Source organism: Carassius carassius, chromosome 49, assembly GCF_963082965.1.
Source record: "Carassius carassius chromosome 49, fCarCar2.1, whole genome shotgun sequence".
Lineage (NCBI taxonomy): Eukaryota > Metazoa > Chordata > Actinopteri > Cypriniformes > Cyprinidae > Carassius > Carassius carassius.
In genome coordinates this window covers 12,584,134-12,605,901 of record NC_081803.1, presented here as the reverse complement: position 1 = coordinate 12,605,901, position 21,768 = coordinate 12,584,134, and the positions used below count along the sequence as shown (strand labels likewise).

Here is a 21,768-nt window from a genome sequence, read left to right as displayed (position 1 = left end):
CGTAATGCTTTCAACTGTCCCTATCATTTCTTTCAATGTTTTCGTCAGCTTCAACGGATTAATCGCATTTACAGAGTCAACAAACTTCAACAATACCTTATATTCCTCTTTCCTTCTTCTAGTCTGGAGATTTCCTTTCTCACTACCCGATTCTGAAGATTGTTTCTTTCTTTTCCGATTTTCTACTACACTCCACTTACTACTTCCATTCTCGCCGCCTCCACTATCCACATCCTCCATTTCCGGATCACTTCCGGAATCTACGCTACTTCCTTCCATCATCACTCCACACCTCCCATCACCCGAATCGCGCGTCCTCTTCTTCTTCTTCCTTCCGCTTTATGGCCGTTCACTCATTACCGCCACCTGCTGTATACCTTGCACACATGAATAATTGATGCTGATGGCGCGTCCTGAAATATCGCGATACTTTACGATAGCGTTGCTTCTCTGAGAGGAGCAACGTTGAGTTGGTAATCTGTGGGACTGCCCTTTTGTGTCTTTTTTTCTTGAGGAATGTATTTGATTTATTGTTGCATATGTTGATGGTTATTTTATTTTAGAGTGGGAAGATGTTCTTTTAAACATTACTGTAAACACCTAAGATAAACAGACCTGCATTTATTATTTTAATGGCTAAATTTCATATCCATAAATGTAAAAAAAAAAAAAACATGTATTATAGCATTTAAAACTACTATATTGAATCTATATTGCCCTCGAAGAAACAAAAAGCTATTTGAATTTTGTAAGCATGAACACTTTTTAATGTATTCCTATAATTTTGTTTACATCTCCCCCTAGCATTCATTTGTGTGTGTGTGTTGTTATTGTTACTGTATGGATGGTGTAATTCTGTGCAATATAAAAAATAAAAAAATTAAAGATTTGATTATCTGTCACAGTCATCCAAACCTTTTACTTTGTATTTGTTACTAGATGTTCAGAATTGTACATGTAAAAGAGATGGCAGTTGGACAATTTAATGTTGAGTGTCTTAGGATGCTCTTTCAAGGCAATTAACAAAAGATCTTATTTGCAGAAAAAAATGATTTTTAAACAGGCATTTTTATTTCAAGACTTACTTTACAATAACATGCATATTATATTTTTCATTCTCTTTGTTTTTCTCAACAAAAATGTCAAGAAACCATCAAGTTAGTTCCTATATATTTAACATTACATACTGCCTTCCTATATAATGCATTCTTCATGTTCACAACCATTTTCATGTATTTGTTCAAACGTGTCACCATGTCTCAGTTTCTAACTATCTAGACATTCTTGCCATGACCATCATTCTCAAAGGTAAAATATCTTCCACCCATTCGTTCGGAGATTGCATCATTCTCTCCCACAGAGCTGCTTCAGCAACATTAGAGTCCATCCAAGTCACCTCGGTGCCATAACTTTTACCTGCAATGAGATAATATTGACAAAAAATCCTGACAATTTTTTTTTATTTTTTTATTTTTTTAAGTATGGTTGTAATTCCTCTTTCAACTACCTGTTCCAAGACCCAGCCTAATACCCCCAATGAAGTGGTTGTTGAGTCTGTCGTGATCCCACACTGTAAGCTCCACACACGCCTCTTTGAGATCCTCTTGCCTGAAACCTTCATACACCATGGTGTGGTTAAACACAGGGTTAGATGCCCTCTTCAACACTCTGGTCTTCTGACGGCTTTTTCGGCTTGCATCTGGGAGGACTGCACTGGAAAGGCAAAATTCACACAGATTGAGCATCCCACGTCTAATGATCCAACACATACAAATGTATCCAATAAAACAGCAATAAATACCATTTCACAAAGGGGTCAATGGCAACACCTCTGGTTATAGGCAGATTCTTGCATTCTTTCACCCATATTTGCACCTCACCATTCCCCTTGTTTTTGTTATCTATCAGAAAGGAAGATGCTTCTTAAAACATATTTTTATTCAAATAAAATGTCAGCATCATAAATCTCAGCAGCTTACTGTGAGAAGTCTGTGAGACAAAACGCAGAGCGACTTTAATCTCAGCACTCATTTCCACGCTGCCGACAGAATGTTTTGGGCTGGTGGGAACCTGAACCTGGGTTGATGAAGAAAGGCAAGCTTTACAGAAATTCCAACAAGCATGACTCTATGCAAACAGAATTTTAGATGTATTTTACTCAGTTTTCTCAAAAGAACAACAACAACGACAAAAAAAAAAATTTATTTAGCTGTCCATTTTTTCCAACAATATTAACCTACATACAGATTGGTCTGTAAGCCACCAGTTAAAAACCATCCTAAGAGGTTATTTTGACCAAAGTATACATGATTAACAATATCTTACCCTTCCTTTGAGTAAATATTCATTCATCTGAGTATTACTGAAATCCCATTCAGCCAAATCGAGCTCAACTTCTCCAAGAAACATGTTATGCCCAAACGTATCATTGTGCCACACAGAGGTGTTCAGCTTCTGGGTTTTCAACGTCTCCAATGGAATCTTAAACTGCAAAGAAATGACCACTTTGATCATCAAATTCATTTTAAAACGTATTTTAACAAGTTTCGAAGTCTCATACCCGTAGGATTTCATTGTAAGCTGGATCCAGAGTCTTCTTCCTCACACATGTTTTCTTCTTTCCATATTTTGCTTTGTCAGGTAACAAGTAACATTTAACATACCTGAAGTTCAATCAGACAAAGCACATACTGTACCGGTAAATTACTGTTTACCTATCTTTATTCTCCTGATGTGAAATATTAGTTCACTTACGGATCAGATCGGTTCCTTTTAACATCCACCACAGCGAGGTCCTTGCACTGCACAACAAAGATGTGGAACTCTCCCAGTTTTTGCACGTAGTGAATGGCGAACTGGATTGTGCCTTTGATTTCCACATGACCAAACTCACCACTGTAGATGCTCATTACACTACCAGTAACCTATACATACCCCATAAAGACAGATCTGTGCATAAATAATTTTATAATAGCATGCTATCGCAAAAACAAATAGATTAATATGTTCATTTGCATTATATCAGAGCAAAAATTGCTCTATTCATAATCATTCGGTTGTGTAAAAACAGGAGTCACATACAGAGGACATGGAGGCCCCATCAGAGCAAGTGCTAAAATTAGAAGGAGTGTTGCATGTTCTCAGTCTGTCATAGTAGAAACTGGCACAGTCACTGTTTCTGCAAGCCATCTAATTAGTCACAGGCACAAACAACATGAAGTTGTTAGCATTCATGCAAGTTAATAAAGGCAGTGAATGTTGGTGTTTGGTCATAGGTTAAAACATAAAAATAACACTTTTTATAACTAATCTAGGGTGGTGGTTGTTATTCAAAAAGGGTACTTGGTTTTAGTTTGTATTTTACCTCTTGTTGCATGAATGCAGGCACAGACATACTCATCATCTTCACCTGTTCTGGGTCGGAGAAGGATGTTTTGGTGTTTGAAGTGACTGCAGACACAAAGACAAAGGAGACAGTTATTTTACAGATGCACATTATGGATCTAAATAGAGGTTAAATGAATATTGAATGTTTTTTAGTTTGTGTCTAGAGTTGTTCATTGAAGGGGACATTTTATATTTTATATGAAGAATTGATTTAGGTACTCCATCTACCTCACCATTAGATGCATGTTTTGGGTGGTACGGAATGCAAACCACTTTTATCGCTGCCATTGATCCATGTGGTCATTGGATTTTCATGTGCCATTTAATGCATTCCCTTAGCCATTTCAAGAAGTAAAATATACATGAATGACCAAGGGTGAAAAGGAGGTTTTATGTCTAATGTAATGTCTGGGGCTTACCTTCTGCTCTTGATGTAATAATGCAAATGTATAAAACTCACTGAACATTAGTTTAAAAGCTATAGCAGAGGCTGATATCAAAATAATTTAAAAACCATTAAAAATACCATTTGAAATGTAGTTACTTTATTACCGATTTATTATTATTAATATATTTTAAAAATATAATAATATTTACCATTTTCCATACTCAGTCTAACGTCACTCCTCGGATCAGTCTTCCATCTCTCTTCTTGGTACAGATGACAAAGTATTGTTAAATAAAGATTTAAACAAAACATGAATTTATTATATTATATAACATTGTAAAATGAGGTACAGAATAAAAATGCTTGAGAAACCTGGGTATACTAGCTTTTGATTCCACTAGACACATTAGGAATTCTAAACAATTGTCCAGCAGAGGCTGAAAAAGACTGTCACTCCTTTAGAACTGCAACAGGTCTGTAAAAGCCATGATTCTCAAAGACCAAAAGTTTTTCAACTTTTTCTTAAATAAGGTTAAAGTCAACCAAACATAGGGTAAGGAAGATGAAGGAAACTTACGTAAAGGTGTGGATGACAGGTCCTCTAGACTTTTGGAAATAGAGATGGGTCTGGCATTGGCCCGGTCAAGGGCAGCTTTGACGGGGCTGTCATCCTCACTGTCCCCTGTCACAGCCCATATCAAGAAGCAATCAGCAAACCATATAATAGCAGAGGTCTGCTGGTGCATTATATACAGCTATTAGTTCTGAATATCTGATTTGAAACACTGATTTAAGGGGGCATTTCCACCCATTAGATTCTGATTTCAGGAGATTTGAAATGTATCTGTAATTACTATGTACAATGTAATTTAAAAATAACATAAGAGCAAAACAATTTATTTAATATTGGTTATACATTTAAAATATGAAATATACAAATTAATTTTAATAAAACTATATAATAAAGACTTTAATGATTGTAAGCTGATTTATCAGTGTCAGAGGTACTTGTGTTTATTTGACTCTAACTATAAACAATATTTCAACCTTCATGTTATAAACTGAAACTTACCAGGAATAAAAAAAAAAATAAAAAAAATAAAAAGATTTTCATGGTTTTAAAGAAATAAATTTAGATTACTGAAATAGATCATTACAGAAACACGTAGAGGCAGGGCTTAAATAGTCATAAGCCTGTAGAACAAGTAGGTAATTTTATCATGTCTACAAATTTCAGCACCCTACTTGAGCAAAGCATCAAGTAGGACATGTTTCTTAGCTCACACTGAGCACTTGTTTTAAGGACATAAACCCTGCTTCCACAAAAATCACAGAACCAATCAAGGCCTTTTCTACTGAAACTAGTCTGACCCCAAATGGAGAGGTGAGCTCACAGTATGAACTGGCGTGTGAGATCGACCAGGCTTCAGGTGTGGAGCTCCCAGAGGAGTCAAAGGTGATCTCCTCTGATTCAGGCTGGGAGTGTCTAGAAGGGGAGCTCTCATTGCTCACTCTGCCTTGGTTCACCTGTTCAAAAGTTTCACCTGCCTGCACCTTAACCTGTTCTCTTTCATCAAAGACTGCCTGCTCAGATACGCCCAGGTAATAGTGTAAACTCAGGGGAATATAAAACCGGGTCAGAGAGTCTGCTGACAATTTTCGTTCTTTGGGCATGATGAGTCTTACATCACTGCCTCCATCTGAAGTCTTCCTGTGGTGTTTAGGAGATGGCCTGTTTTGCCCTGGTTTAACCCTTACAATGCATGGATTCTTGTCAGCAGGATTGATATCTATCGCAAAGGTTCTTAAGGGAGAACCATCCTTCCTGGATTCTTTGTTTGGATATGAATCTCTACGAGGTACTTTAGACTGCAGTAATGGGCTAGGTGTTCTGGTTTGATCTTGGTATTTAGGGCGGTAAATGTCAGTGGACTGTGGCTTATCATGCTGACCTTTTGCAGGGAGACTTCTGAGGGGAGATGGTGGTGGACTTGGCTTTGAATGCTTGTCTGAAATGGACTGTTTGAAATTAGAAATGTTCTGGGTGCTGTAAGGTACCCTACCTCTGATATCTTGAAAGTCTGGTAATGGCAGTGTACTTGGACTTCTCTGTTTTTCCTCTGTCTGTTCCATCTTCTCTTTTTGTGTCAAAGCAGCCTCATTGAAACTCATTCTCTCTGGGGAACTTGGGTTGATTGATCTGATGTCAAACTGAAGTTCAGAATGTTCCACTAAAGAACGTTTTGGAGATGACTCTGGGGATGGATCTTTAACGTTAGCTGTACATGTTGGTGAGCCTACAGTTACTCTAAGGCCACTTTTTTCTATCTCCCAAAATGACTTGAGATCATTAATCAAGACTTTATTCTCCTGTTGACTTGGGGTCATTTTGAAGGTGGAGATTTCATTTTTTAAGTCAGATATGTCTATGGAGAGTAACTCTTCCTGTAGCTCATTACCCAGAGATTTATCTTTGTGTTTTAGCAATGAACTGGGTGACACTTTGCCATTAATTTTTGTTGTGAGAGTTTGTAGTTCGCTGCTTAAAACAGCTGAGACCCTATTGTTCTCCAAACTAGAAGGCTTCAAATCTTCATGTGAGGATACAGCTGATATTTCAACATCATTGAATGCTCTTCTAGGTAAGACTGGAGAAATCTCACAAGTTGTAGATTCTCCATCAACTGGATTTGGATCATTGGGTTTTGGTTTTGATGGGCTGATGCTTGAATCTGACAATCTTCTGTCCACAGCATTGTGATAATTCTCATTAAGCTGAGAGGTCTCACTTTCTTCTACTTCTGATTCTGTTTTGATGCTAAGTATTTTAGGCCCACTGTTCCCCCTTTCCCAGAATGACTTCAGGTTGGCCGGTATTCCTGGTGATATTTCACCTTGGTCAAACATCTCTCTTTGTGGAGGAACTTCACATATTGGTTTGTCTGTTTTTTCCTGCAGTATTTCTGCAGTTTTCCTGTTTGTAGAAACAGAGGTCGGTGGAAGTATATCATCATCTTTAGGTCTTAAAGTGCAAGATGTATTATATTCTGAACTTTCTGTTTTATCTTGACTTATCTCTTCTTTGTCAGATGCTTGAACTTCAGAACACATGTCTTTTTTCTCTGCTTTTGAGAACAATGCAAAAAGCCCCCTACGTGGCTTTGATGGTGGCTTGTTCTTTGGCTGTACAACTGGAGGCACTGAATCTTCTGACTTGGCTTCTGGGTTTTTATGATCTTTTGGTTCCTCTTCATTAACCTCTTTCTTAACTGGTGACTCCTTCGGCTTTCCATCTCGAGAACTTCTCCCAAACCATTCAAGTACCTTAGAAAATGAACGACCCCCTTCCACTGTAAGCTTATCGGTCTGGCCCTCTGCACTTAACCCAATGGCCTTACCTGTTACTTCAGTAGAGTCATGGAAGTTGGACACCTGGGAGGACTGAGGCACACCATAAACCTCATGGTAACCTACAGTGAAAACAATCACAAGTTTGAAAGTCTTCATTTTTGCATGTAAGTGATAGAGAATAATACTTGTCATCAGATGATGATATTACACATTAAACTTGAAGTAAACACCCAGATAATAGTCATTTCTTGCAGTGCTTATTTACTAATCACCATTTGTGGTTTAATCAACATACACATGAGCATTCACCAGAACCCATGTGTGGTATGTATGAGATATGCACGCACATGCAGTTAGTACGAGGGTACACAGATGTGTTAGCATGTGAACTGTTGAATTACATATTGATAGATTTTTGGGCTGATTATCTCACGTAAACACATTTCTTGGTTTTGATTATATTGTTATGTTTCAGGGTGTCTTACCAAAGGGTTTTGGATCAAGCATTTCTCACTGTCTGGTTGGACAAGCCATCTACCTGTCCATCCCTGAACCTTTCTATGGGCTCAGTGCTCATCACATGGGGACAATTGTGATTTTTAGACGACTCCAGGCTGTTGTAACTTTTTAGACCAGATGTCCATGCTAACTCCCTGGTTTTATGGGATAGTTTACCCAAAATTGAAAATTCAAATCGGTCATAATTTACTCACCCACATGTCATTCCAAACCTGTGTTACTTTTGCTTCTGTGTACCATAGAAGATATTTTGAATAATATCTGTTTTTTTTTGTTTAGCTTTTTCTATGCAATGAATGTCAACATTGCAATTATTTAGCATTTATGCATTTAGCAAACGCTTTTATTCAAAGTGACTTACAGTGCATTCAGGCTAACATTTTTTACCTAACATGTGCTCCCTGGGAATCGAACCCACAACCTTGCACTGCTAACACAATGCTCTACCACTTGAGCCACAAGAACACTGTCGTTCATTAAAAACGTTGTTCATTAAATGGACAAAAAAAGTTTAAAATATCTTATTTTGGATTTAGCAGACCAAAGAAAGTAGAATAAATGCTTGTAACAACATGATGGTGTGTAAAATAATTTTCATTTCCTGGGTAAACTATCTTTTTAAGCACTTCTTATGGCTATAACTATGTTACCATTGTCTGTGATATGGCTTCTATCCTGGTCCGACATAGGACTCCAGTCTTCTTCCAGCACACTGTGCTCTCCTTGCACTCTCTCTATGGGCCCAACGACAGAGGAGAAGCGGACCTGTTTTCTATCTAAACACTCTGACACAGAGTGCACTGAGCAGGGGGAAAGAGGAGGGCTGATGGGAGGTTCAGGACTGACAGGGCTGATCATAGCTGACGACTGACTGCTGCTGCTGTCATCACTGATAGGAATGTGGAGATGCAGGGAGACAGTAGAGCTATAGCTGGAGATGTTGTGCTTCAGGATGCCTTTGGGAGCAGGGGTTACGACCTGTTTGACTCCATTGTAACTGCTGGCAGTGTCCAGGGAAGAGTCCTTGCAAGGTTTGCATTGTGTGTCTATATGGGTGTCAGTGTGGTCTGTGTTTAGAGTAGTGTGATGGAGTGTGTAGTTCTCAGCTGGAAGGAAAGGTTCTGAAAAATAACCAAAAAGTTGGGTAATGAAGCAGTAAAAGAAGGAGCAAAGACACATACATGCACAAATATGTGAATTCATGTTTTATGATGAATTCATTTTGCATTTAAATTAACAGGTCTGTTATTGTAACAGCAGTACAGTATCTGTTAATTGATGAAATTTGAATGGTATAGCAACGAGATGGAATATACTGGATAAAAGCTTGCAAACGACCTAAGAATATGATGGTCCAAGGGATAATAGATATATTGATACCATATCAAGTACTGGCCTATAGTTCAGCTGAACTGTTACAGTCAGTAGTCACATTTTCACCTTTTACAGTATATTTATTCCAAATATTCACAACTTTTATATTTACCTTTGCACTCATTAAGACTTGCCTTACTACAAAATAAAAGCCCATCAAAAATGTACCATCTATGTTTGAGGTACAGACTGGTCATGCGTGGTGGCTTAACTACTTAGAACGACATATTTCTCTGTGTAATCTTCTTAAAGTTTGGCAGGTCCATAAAGCCGTGTTTCTCAGAACACTACATCAGGTTCAACTTTCTGCGGAAAAATGTTGGCCAGACAATTTCAAGGAACGGCACTTTTACACATGTATTGTAATAACACTAAATGTTACCTATTACATATCAATGCCAATTATAAAACTACAGTTTGGTTATTCTATAATAATTATACAAGCAGAGTAGAGTTAAATCCTGGAAGCTACTCTATTGTTGTACTTGTGTATGGAAGCATATGGGTAGCAATATTCAATTTGGAATGTAATATGCAAAATGACAATGCATTTCTGTATTTACATTTACATTTTCCAATACATTTGTGCAACGTTTGGTGCAAAATGAAAAGGAAAATTAAATTACATAATTTTCATTTGCCATTTCATACACCAGTTTTAATATGTAAAATGAATACATATTTTAACGCTTTATAAGTTGCAAAATTAAAATTAAAATGTATTACAGAAATGATTAGATATGTATAACATGTTCAAGCAAAAACTGTGGCAAAATTATCATTTAAATGCTATTTTTCTTAAATGCATTAACACTCACAGTCAAGACACTTACGATTGCATTTTCATTCAGTGTCCCGCAATGAATGTAGCAAAATTCAATGTGAACATTGAAAATGCATTCCGAGCCGATCACGTGTCCGCCCCCTCCCGCCATGTCAATCACTGCGTGAACAAGGCGGGGCTTGCAGAAGGTCAAGAGACTCAAGATTCGAGAGGATTCAAGTGAGAGAACATGGACAAGACAGTTGGCCCGTGTACGTTTTGATCATTTTGGTTTATGGCTTCAATATTTCATTCGCACTTGTGGGTTGCGCTGAAGCGCTCCTTTCATCTGATTGGTCGAATCGCCTAACCTTCAGCTCGGTCTTTTCATTCTTTCAGGCACAATAAGAGTCAGTGCGAGTGAAGCACTGTAATGTCTGAAACTACACTCACTGTTAATTAGCATAATATTTGAATCAGATGTAGCTGGGCACATAATTCGTGCTGCTGCGACTTGCAAGAGACCCCGTTAAATTATTTCTAGGTTATAGTATTGCATAAATATTGTCCCACTGATAAAAACAGTCCAAATAGTTCTGTCTCCTTGGATAACAGTGAAGTGGTAATAAATATAGTTAAGTTTATGAAATAAAATTAAATAGGATTTTTTTGGGAAGGTAAGTCTGGCCAGTTATACAGCAACACGAGTCAGACGAGTCTGAAGATCTGAGCTGAATTTGGTGAAACATTAAAGTTCTAGTCTGTGTCAATAATAATAATAATAATAATAATAAATAATAATAATAATAATGTTACCCGTATTTTTCGTTATAAGTTGTATCAGTCCAAAAATACGTCATGACGAGGAAAAAAACATATATAAGTCACACTGTTGCATTTATTCAGAACCAAGAGAAAACATTACAGTCTACAGCCGCGAGAGGCCGCTCTGGGGTAGGCTCCAGGAGCAGTGAGCAGCATAAAGCTAATTTTACTATTTTTATTTAGAAATGTAACTTAATTAATTTTTACAATTATTTATTAATGTCACACACACATACCTAGTGCCTTATGACTTAAAAGATGAGAGTGGTAAATGTTACAGACATGGAACTGTTCAGTCTATTATTGATTTTTATTTCCACTTCACTTTTATCAAAAGAGACAGAACTATTTGCACTGTATTTATCAGTGGGACAATATTCATACAATACTACAACCTAGAAATAATTTGCAGGTCTCAGCAGCACGAATTATGTGTCTAGCTACATCTGATTCAAATATTATGCTAATTAACAGTGAGTGTAGTGTCACAGTGTCATTACAGTGCTTCACTCGCACTGACTCTTATTCTGCCTGAAAGAATGAAAAGACCGAGCTGAAGGTGGATCGATTCGACCAATCAGATGAAAGCAGCGTTTCATGAAATATTGAAGCCATAAACCGAAATGATCAAAACGTACACGGGCCAATTGTCTTGTCCATGTTCTCTCACTTGAATCCTCTCGAATCTTGAGTCTCTTGACCTTCTGCAAGCCCCGCCTTGTTCACGCAGTGATTGACGTGTCGGGAGGGGGCGGACACGTGATCAGCTCGGAATGCATTTTCAATGTGCACATTGATTTTTGCTACATTCATTGCAGGACATTGAATGAAAATGCAATCGTAAGTGTCTTGACTGTGAGTGTTAATGCATTTAAGAAAAATAGCATTTAAATGATAATTTTGCCACAGTTTTTGCTTGAACATGTTATACATATCTAATCATTTCTGTAATACATTTTCATTTTAATTTTGCAACTTATAAAGCGTTAAAATTAGTATTCATTTTACATATTAAAACTAGTGTGTGAAATGGCAAATTAAAATTATGTAATTTAATTTTCATTTTCATTTTGCACCAAACGTTGCACAAATATATTGAAAAATGTAAATGTTAATACAGAAATGCATTGCCATTTTACATATTGCATTGTCATTTTGCATATTACATCCCAAATTGAATATCGCTACCCATATGCTTCCATACTTGTGTGATTGATTACTGAGTATTTACATTTTGTTCCCATATGACCTTGTAGAAGCTTTTGATTATTTTTATAATCAGATCAACAAGTGTTTTTGCCAACATATAATGGAAAGATAGTGTTGCATTATGCAAGCTATAGTAACTAAATGCAGGTTTAATAGATATGCATGCAGACAGCATTGAGTTATCACACCGAAAGCAGAGATCATATCAAGCCAACACCATACCCCAGAAGAGGTTAACATGCTGTTCTCAATGGGGATCAGTCAAACAAACTTACTGTTCTTGCAAGAAACCCTTTGCCCTTTAGAAGATCCACTCATTTAAAAACACAACCCATCTATTACCTCATCTATTACTGGACTGAACAGCATCAAAATCATCACACAAATGTTAAATCTGTGGTAATCATATATGTTACATCACAGAGATCATCTGTCAAAAGTTAGTTTCAATAGAAAACGCTGCATTAAAAACTGTAAATAATTTTTGTTATAGTTAACTAAAATTACTGAAAAGTCATTTTGGTTATTAAAGCTGAAATAAAATAAAATATAATAATTAGATGAAAACTACTGTATATAGATATATAAAAAACATGGTATGAATCAACATATAATTAGCTAAATTTGATAGCTAGATTTTAATAGTTCAAGTAAGTCGATTACATTATCAGTTAATTAAAATAAATTGAACTTTTTTTAACATATGTTATTAAAAAGGCAAGATTTGATCTATATAAATATTTATAGATTAACATACTCTATGTAGTGTACAAAATCAATTTGAGGATAAATTGAGAAGATATTTCTCACCCTCAGCAGGTGTCTGGTCAGCCTCCTTAACTCCATTTATAAGTCTGGCTTCATCTCTTTGTGATTGCACACTATTGAATGGATTCTGCCTTGGCTGCATAATAAATTTAATGGAATCATAAAAATACATCATGAATAAAACTGAAAACTCAGCAAAATGATCTTAATTAATGTATTTTGTGTAGTGTACCTTGATTTGAGGTCTCTGTCTGTCCTGTTGGGCTTCTGGCAACTCATCATTCACCCTGTATGGAATTGATACGGTCATATAGATCCATATAAAAAAATTTGATTAATTAAATGCAAGATTCACTAACATGATAATATGCCACTGAAAGCTTTGCGTTGAGCATTGATTCATGTGAACAGTTCAGCATAATGCAATCAGTATATTCAATCATCAATACATCTTCACGGTGCTGGTCTTGAAGCTCCTGGAAAGTCACAAGATTCAGAAGTCTAAGTTTCCATGCTGCGATGTGACAGCATAATGCCATTACATGGTGCCAGACAAAGGTGAAAACAGCAGCATGTGAAATCTGACCCCTAAAGCAGCTTACTGACTCCAGCTTCCCCTCACCAATGTCTGGGAAAACATTAGATACATGGGAAAAGTTTGCCCTACAGATTATGTTGACCCTAGAATACAGGTTCACTACTGAATCTCTGACAAATTCACAACCGAGTATACATAAACTGGGAGACAGATTACTTTTCTTTTCATATTGTTCTACATGAGCTGTTATAGGAAAGTCTTAAAAGCTAGTGTCCACAGAGTTAAGGCTGTTGATGACCACATGATCAGTCCAGCCAGGCTAATGGGCGGATGCAGCGTTGGTGTGTTGAAAAGGCAGAGCCACCGTCATTTCCATTAATCAAGTACAACAATGGCATGTGCTTGGAACTGATAACAGAAATGTATTTTTGAATTTAGGAAACTCAACTTTTTATCACCATTATTGATTTGTGTTCAATGCACTTCTTTATATGGAAAATGTTACACAAATTTTCTGTTTGAAAATAAACAAATAAATACATAAAACACACACTCAGATTTGCCTGTGTTACACAGGAAATTACAAAGTGTTTTGTTTTTCTTTGGTTGTTTCTTATCTCGCATATGGCATGAAAAATAGGTGCATGAACACAACCTAACTATGCAATATTTAAAATGTTTGTACAATGCTGTCTCATAATAACCAGCATAATGAATTACATAAAACCATGTGATCAAACTACATTCTACAAGATTTCACAACACAGGTATAACAAAAATAAGAAAATCAACAATATTTCAGCCTGTGGTGCATCACATTTCAGTCAGATGAAATGTTTGGATCATAAATGTACTTAACACTAAAAGCTCACCTCTCAATGTGTGTTTGTGTGGATGGATCATCAATGAGTCCTAAAAGCTCTGGAGGGATGTACACATCTTTCTTCTCACCATAAACACGACTGGGTTTCTCAGACCATCTTTGAGAGAGCTCCACTGCAATAAGAGATCATTTGTTATGTTCAAACATGTATTTACAGTCACAAGTACACATCTTAAAACCTCTAATGGAACTACATGAGGTATTTGATTTAATAAATGCTTTGATTAATGGGTGCTTTTTCATTAAAGGTAAAAATGTGATTATATACCCCCTTAAAAAAGGGTGATGCAAACACTGAATTCAGGTGCTAATCATGGATGGGGTACATGTCATGGAAATAATGAGAGATAGGAACAGAGTCCGTTCTTCTCTATCTGATTCTGTCTGCTGGCAACACTCACATATCGTCACGGGTTTCTTGTCTCTCATGGACGCTCTGATGATGTCGGAGCCATGTATCCTTTCTCTGTGTCTGTGATTCTTTGTCTCATAAAACCACTCCCCTGTCAAGTACTTCAGCCTGCTTCTGTCTCGCTCAGTCTTACGAAGCTGCCTGAAAGGACATCAAATTTATAAATAAATGAAATCTTAGATTAATTTATTTTAAGATTAACTTATTTTAACTTGAGCACTGTATTTTTAGAATGGTATATCATGCGCGAGATGCTGCAAAAGACTCAAGAACTGAAAAAAAAGACACATTTATTAAAAGTTGAATTTATTTTAAATTGAAGGACACATTTTTAGAATGGGATGTGCAAAATGCTGCAAAAAAAAAAGTGGACTTTAATAACGTTACAACTGAATATACAATCATCACCTTTCTCCTATACTCACTTGATCCTCTGTTCTTCCAGCTTCTTAAGCTCTGCATCTCTCTTCAGCACTGCCAGGATCATCTCTTGCTCTTCCTCTGTCAGATAACTCAGGTCAATCATGATGAACGGCTTCGGAGTAAGTGATGCTAACAGATGAGTCTCAGATCGCCTCTGACTGGTTCACTGAAAGTGTCAAGAGCATCACTGTGGGTAACTTGAAGGCTGATGCTTGATAAGTCACCTCATCACATCATGGAGAACATCAGAGGAGCACCTGCACTAGACACACAGGAGCATCAACAAATTCAAAAACCAGAGTATGAACTTGGTTCACAAAGAACTATGTCTTCCCTGTGAATTATTCTGACCATTAAGATATCACATTATCCTAATTGAATCTTTTTAGCCGGGATTTCAAGACATCTGCTTCGAGCATCATCTACTCTGCCCTAAATATAGGAAATTACATATTGTTTCTCTATATCAACTACATTCCATACAGTATGTGCTCAACACTGGACATGTGACATGGCATTGTCAGATGACTATCAGAGGATGTGAGTACTGGTTGCTTCTCAGAGCAAAGAGCACAGTCAAATACTCTTTTGTTCCTAAATCCAATTACACTTAACTCAAATTAGGTGGCAGCACACAAATGGTATCAATTTGAACAGTCTGCTTTTCTAAAAAAAACACACAGTTTAGAAACCCATGAAAAAAAAGGAATATGTCTAAACCATTTAAAGAACTGGAATTTTTATAATCTTTTATTTATTTATTTATTTTGGATGGAATGACTGTTGGCAGAAATCCACACTGTCTATATAACGTAATATAAAAAATGGAATAAATAAATAATGTGTCACTTATTTTTACATTAATTTATTTAATTAATTAATTATTTTGCATATTGTAAGATGACAATCTATAATCAGATTTCTGGCTGTCCTGTCAGATTAATTTGGCTTGCATAATTGTGTGCAATAAGGCTACATGTAATAATAAATGTATCATAAAAATTAATAGCAATAAGTTCCTGTCTTGCATGGGCATATCGTGGTGTCTAAAGCTATGATACATTAATTACAGCCAGAGCGGAAGTTTGTTGTTACATTCCTATTTTGGAAACCTGTTCCTGAGTCATTTTCTTGATTGCGTAATTTCCATAAAAAAACATCTCTACATGGGTTTATTCACACACACACACACACAAAACATATTACAGAAGCATTTTCCTTGACGGTATGATTCTTTAGTAATGACATTTAAAAAAATAATAATAATAATCTAAATTTCTAATCTAAAACACAGCTAATTGATTTCTCAGTACAAATCAGATTTCAAAATGACACAATAAAGCATTTAAGTGTCCGGTAGATCTGAGAAAGACATGTCATGACAACATCGGTGGGATGATCATCTGTAAATCATAACTCTTCCAGGGATACGTCATTACCAAATTAGAGAAGAACTAGTCTCATCCAAACAGAGTAAACATGAATAATACATGTAATCATTTGCCTGTTCCACATCCCTTTGAGGCATGTAGTAACAAAGAGTTGTCACCTGGTTTGGGTTCACTTTTTACAGGTTTGCAGATTTACTGTTACAAACCGTTTTACAGGGTTTCGAGCATCTGATTTTTTTTTCTCAGTGACTAAGAGAATGATTTAGTTCAGTTTTTTTGTTGTTGTTGTTGTTCTTGTTTTTATCATTTATAATGTAAATTGTGTGCCAAACCAGCATGATCAAATTACAACTAAATATGAAATAATATTTTTTTTAAATCAGCTTTGAACATGCTACCTTATGAAGTGGAACATTTCAGCATTTGTTTGGTTTGCTGATTTTTTGGTTAAATATATCTTAAACCAAGGCAATGCTTCAATTATGTATATATACATATATATATACATATATATATATATATATATATATATATATATATAAGAAAAGAAGAAAAAAAAGTAAAAAAGTAACTAATCACTCTCTGATCTGGACATGAATAAATACTCTGCATTCTTTACTAAATAGCTTTACAAGCATTAGCCGATTAAGGAACAGGAAATGAGAGAACATTCACAGTGGCTCCAGAGATAAAAACTCTAAACTCCAGACATGAAAACATCCTAATGAAATGAGCGCCTGTTGAAACAGAACCCATCCCTGTCACAGCATGCAGTAAAACTTCCAACTCACTGCAGTGCAGGGAAACTGTGAAGTGAAGTTACTGTCTTACAAGGTAAAAACTGTATTAAGGCAAATAAGTATTGATGTAAAATAAAACAGCTAACAAGCGAAAGTTTACCTGAATCTTGTTTGTGTGGCTGCCAGACTGCGATGTTTTCCAGCACAGTTACTGTAACATCTGAAACACCAGAAGAACCAACTGATTTAAATCTCCAGCTTTAAAGTGAGGCGTGTACTGCACGAGCTCGCGTGCAACTGGCTGCGTGTGAACGCTAGTAACAGCTAAAAATGTTGTTGATAAACTTCGTGAGGAGTTCCGAACGACATCTAGAAATGCTGTCTAGGTAGGAGGTTCACTACGTAGGCTACCCTGCGCATAAAAGGCGTGGCCATGCGCACTCTCATAAACTTTCACACACGTGCCATATATATAATTTCATTATATGTTCTCTCGGTGACAGCACAAAACATCATGTGTATCCTTTAATAAGACACCTATTACGTATATGTATGAAAAATAAAAGTCATCAATAGCGTCTTCACTGCCTTCAGCCTTCATTTGGCCTCTCCACTCTCTGTAAATCAGTGTTTAATGAACGTGAGGAGTTTTATTTTATTCTGACCTCCCTGATATTCAGCTCTTACCCTACACATACATATATATATATATTTGCTTAATTAAACGTGCTTTTATGTATATGAAATTAAGTCATATCGCTCAAAATAAACTTCTTAGACTTATTTGACTTAATCGAAATTCAGTAACTAGGGGCATCAATATTGGTAAGCCAGAGATCCTTGAACCAGGTGTATATTTTACGATGTATTAGGAAAGCTGAGTGCATTCTGAAAGATGCTACTCATCCTTTAAATGATTAGTTTGTCTTATTGCCTTCTAGAAGACGTTATTTAATGCCCAGGGCAGAGAGAAACATCTATAAGAATTAATTTATACCTGCAGTAGGCTAATTGGATATCTGAATTTAAACACCAAGGTGGAACGATCTGATTCGTCTTTTTTGGCTTTTGTGTGGTTTTAATTTTTTGTATATCTGGTGTCAATGGTGTGGTCAAAAATAATTTTAATTTATTATTATTATTATTATTATTATTAAAGTACGCCTCTGAAGGAACGAGAATGTTGAAAATTTAGCTCTTCAACAAATGTATTATTTACCTTAAACCTTACAACTATTCGGCTGTCTTGAATGCAAATCAGTTTCTTTGATTTTAGCTTTTCTGTTTTATAAACGCTTCTCTGTACCGTTCTGTGTCGCCCCCTGCTGATCGAGTTCATAGCAGCAGTTAGTTTCCTTAACAACGTGTAAACCGTAAAATATCCGGAAAAATGTACAATAAATACGTATAATAAAAAAGAAGATGCAGCTCACATGTAATCATATATTGTTTGCTTTCTCACCCACAGATTGTAATCTTAACACCATCTCTGTCCAGTTAGTATGGTGCTTATTGTCTATCCTTACTACTTTTCTCGTGACCTAATATAGACTTTTTTTCCTAATATAATTCAGGTTAAAAGGAAAGAGATTAAAGATTTTGAGGAATAAATATACAAACTAGAAAATAAGAAGAAAAAAAACTGATAAAGCTGGTAAGTGGCGATCTTATGTTATGTTTGTGAAGATGATGGAGAAAGACTAAACTCAGACACGTGTCTGCAGCTGAGAGAAGACCATAGAGATCATGTGCCTAATGGTGAAATGTGTCACATAAATCCAAGATTTAGATTGCTGTGTCTCAGTGAGCTTTTTTTCAAACGTGTTTTTGTGGTTTATGCAGTGTGTTAATATTTATAACTGTGCTGCGAGCTTACAAGGCTGCAGGCGCAAGTGAAGGAATTCCAGGCGGAACAGCAGGCTGCACAAGGGCAGCATTAAAGACCAGAAAAAGATACAAAAACTGGAAAATATTACCTTAACACAATTGTTTTTTCAGGAGATATCAGGTGTGATTTCCACTGTTCTACCTAACTCAGAACACAAATATTCATTATGTTTAAATATAAAATTATATTATACATTATACAGTTGTGGCCATAAGTTTACAATAAACTTGCAAGACATTAATTATAATGTAAAAAAAATAATATTTTTTTATCACTGCCCTGAATATGCTATTTCAATGGATGTTTACATACAGCCTACAGGACAAATAAATATATTTACTATATATTTACTATATATATATATATATATATATATATATATATATTAAGAATATGACTTAAAAATTTGTGTGTAAACAAAAATGTCATTTGTAAATTGGCAGCTTATTCGGGACAGTAGTACTAAATAAAAGTAAAGAATAACACTTTGTAGATAGCATTATGTATAAATTAAAAAACACATAATTTAATATAAAAAACCCAGAATATTTTCAGAGATCTCTGGTTGTGGCTATTGATTAAAAAGCAAAAGATAGCACAGAGTTTTTTTTTTACTTACATCTTTTTGTGCATGCAAAGATTATACAATGCAGCTAATTGTCCATATCAGTTCCCCCTATGTAATGAGAAGATCACAGTGTATGAATCCACCATACAGAAGTTAGAAGAGGAGATCTAGGATCTTGTTTCTTTCAGCCCATGTAATGTGTTTCTTGAACAATCTGTTAGCCTCGGGTCCCATGACACCCAAAATATGGACAGGAACATAATGAAAATAAGCCTTGAGGAAACATCAGGTAATCCAAACATCCCTAATAATAGCAGTGTTCAGTCTAAGAATATAAAAAGACTTAACTGAACACATGGTGTTTTATAATTATTTTGCGTCGACCTTTTATAACCAATAGATGGCATCATAACAGTAGACATACTGTAACAGACTAAATAAAATATCAGGGGAAATTCCTACTTCACTGGACCCTTGTGCTGGACCCTTGAAAGTACGCAGATTGAAATCTGCTATATTTGTTTAAGAGTAAATGAAATTCTATATCTATTATTTATCTAGTTGGGAAGAAATCATTTTGCATCATTGCATCACATTCAATCTTATTTGTATGCCTAATGTCAAAAACGTAAACATTTCTCATGTCAGGAATTACATGACTCACATAATAATACCACACAAAACTTTGATTTACATAGATTCTCCTTAAAATGACTGGATTTTGTCTGCAAAATTTTGCAGAGCACCTGTAAATGTAATAGTACTTTTATTTTACCTTGCTATTTAAAAAATCCATAGAGAATATGCTAAATGATAAAAGTTTCAAGACAAACTGAATAACTCTATTTAATTACCATTCCGCTCTTCATTGCCGAACAATAAGATTTTCATAATGATAATAGGTACAAAACTTTAAGGTAAACATAAAACTCCCTCTCTATACACACACACACACCACGGCTCAGTATTAGCAGTTGGATGGAGGATGGATGACTGAATGCTGCCACTGGCACTGTTCAGCCCTCACTGAATTAAAGGAAGTCATGTCATTATATCCACAATATATTAAAGGACATCTGTGTTTTCATTACCGCTTGAAACTTCCATGTCCTCAGCGGTTTAAACTTAATGGCCTCTGAATGCAGGCGTATATAGAGCTGACAGCTACACATACTAGATTGATGTTGGCCATCAAATACTTGTCATTAATCACCCATAATGCCTATTATTTTCCAGAGCTGGTTGATATCCCCTCCTGCCATTAGCAGAAGCCAAAGGGGCTCAACAGAGAAGCGATGCGACCATCTCTTGCAGCACAACTTCCACCACATCTGACTTTAGCAAGATGTTCAGCAGTCAGACTGATTTCACATTCACGAATTGTACTACATTTAAAGACAATGCTTGCTGTGTTTGTTCCACCTAGACACATTAAGGGTGAAGATGGCATCAATAAACACTCATTAATTTTTGATTACCAATTAATGCATGACTAATGATTCGCTACCTCATAAGGGCCCTTCTGTGTTTTTATGTTCGAGATATTATCATGCAACATACCCAAAAAGGATCTCTGCCAAAGGCGGCAAATCTTAAAAAGGCGCTCTCAGTGGCACATAAGCAAGATAAGGTCTGTGGAAACAGTGTCTGTGATTTTCCCGCTGCCATTTCCAGGCATCATGGGCTAGAATATAGATGACACAAGCAGGGATGAGGAACAGTCACTGCCCTTGTTAGTGAAGCCAAACTGGAACCTGCTTTTTACGTTTGTGAACCCGCTTTTTGTGTTTGTGTGAAGGGGGCGATGCATCTGTGCTTGCTGGAGCAGAAGCTGCTGTGAATGATGGGTAAAGCATATCCCCTGCACCCACTGATGAATGACCCCATGGATATGGCCAGGAGATGACCTTTGACCTGCTGCAAACCAAAAGGTGGCCGGTTACAACAGAGATCATCAATAGAAAGTTTCAACCGTCAGTTTCACAGTCTGGAGAATCTGATGCATCTGTAAACAACACCTGTGAAACTCAGCAGTTGTTGGATAAAAACTGAAATACAGAAAAAAAAAGGCTTAATCAATATACAAACAAACACTCAGTTCTGTGGGATCTGCACTTTATTTGAAAATCACCCAAATTCTGCTTCATATTTATTTATTGTCATTTAAACAAAATAGATGAAGCAGTAAATATGCTAAATCAATGGATACGATCGCTCTCATATTCGGGCCACCCTTAGTGTACCTCCATATTGGACAGGGCTGGTTTTATATACACGGAGCACTGATCAACAGCCCCCCCCCCCCCTTTCATCACTCTACTGGACCTACAGCTAGACACTA

General features: G+C 36.2%; 1 protein-coding gene and 1 pseudogene across 8 annotated transcripts; one reads left to right on the top strand and one right to left on the bottom strand.

Annotated features, from left to right (window-relative positions):
• Positions 1-1,052: 1,052 nt before the first annotated feature.
• Positions 1,053-17,372, bottom strand: LOC132132117 (synaptotagmin-like protein 2). Of its 8 annotated transcripts, none has more exons than XM_059544382.1 (19): positions 17,132-17,372; positions 14,843-15,097; positions 14,407-14,558; positions 13,995-14,118; positions 12,817-12,871; positions 12,627-12,720; positions 8,296-8,766; positions 5,170-7,245; positions 4,353-4,457; positions 3,987-4,038; positions 3,365-3,461; positions 3,082-3,189; positions 2,755-2,924; positions 2,561-2,663; positions 2,326-2,487; positions 1,980-2,076; positions 1,802-1,901; positions 1,508-1,713; positions 1,053-1,416 (listed from the first exon to the last, which is right to left on the bottom strand). In XM_059544382.1, the coding sequence occupies exons 2-19, from the start codon at positions 14,941-14,943 to the stop codon at positions 1,271-1,273; spliced, it is 4,419 nt and encodes a 1,472-aa protein (XP_059400365.1). In that variant the 5' UTR covers positions 14,944-15,097; positions 17,132-17,372; the 3' UTR covers positions 1,053-1,270. The 8 variants fall into 8 exon arrangements, with proteins under 8 accessions (XP_059400365.1, XP_059400367.1, XP_059400370.1 ...); XM_059544384.1 differs by having other exon boundaries at positions 3,410-3,461; XM_059544387.1 differs by having other exon boundaries at positions 5,839-7,245.
• On the top strand, positions 14,942-21,479 carry LOC132132360 (uncharacterized; annotated as a pseudogene).
• Positions 21,480-21,768: the final 289 nt, after the last annotated feature.

Excerpts from the sequence above, each read along its gene's own strand:
- LOC132132117 (XM_059544382.1), bottom strand. The coding sequence starts at position 14,943 with ATGATTGACCTGAGTTATCTGACAGAGGAAGAGCAAGAGATGATCCTG. Across the intron at positions 4,458-5,169 it reads CTCACACGCCAGTTCATACT|GGGACAGTGAGGATGACAGC; the intron begins GTGAGCTCACCT and ends GGGCTGTGACAG. Across the intron at positions 4,039-4,352 it reads CCTGTCATCCACACCTTTAC|AAGAGAGATGGAAGACTGAT; the intron begins GTAAGTTTCCTT and ends ATCTGTACCAAG.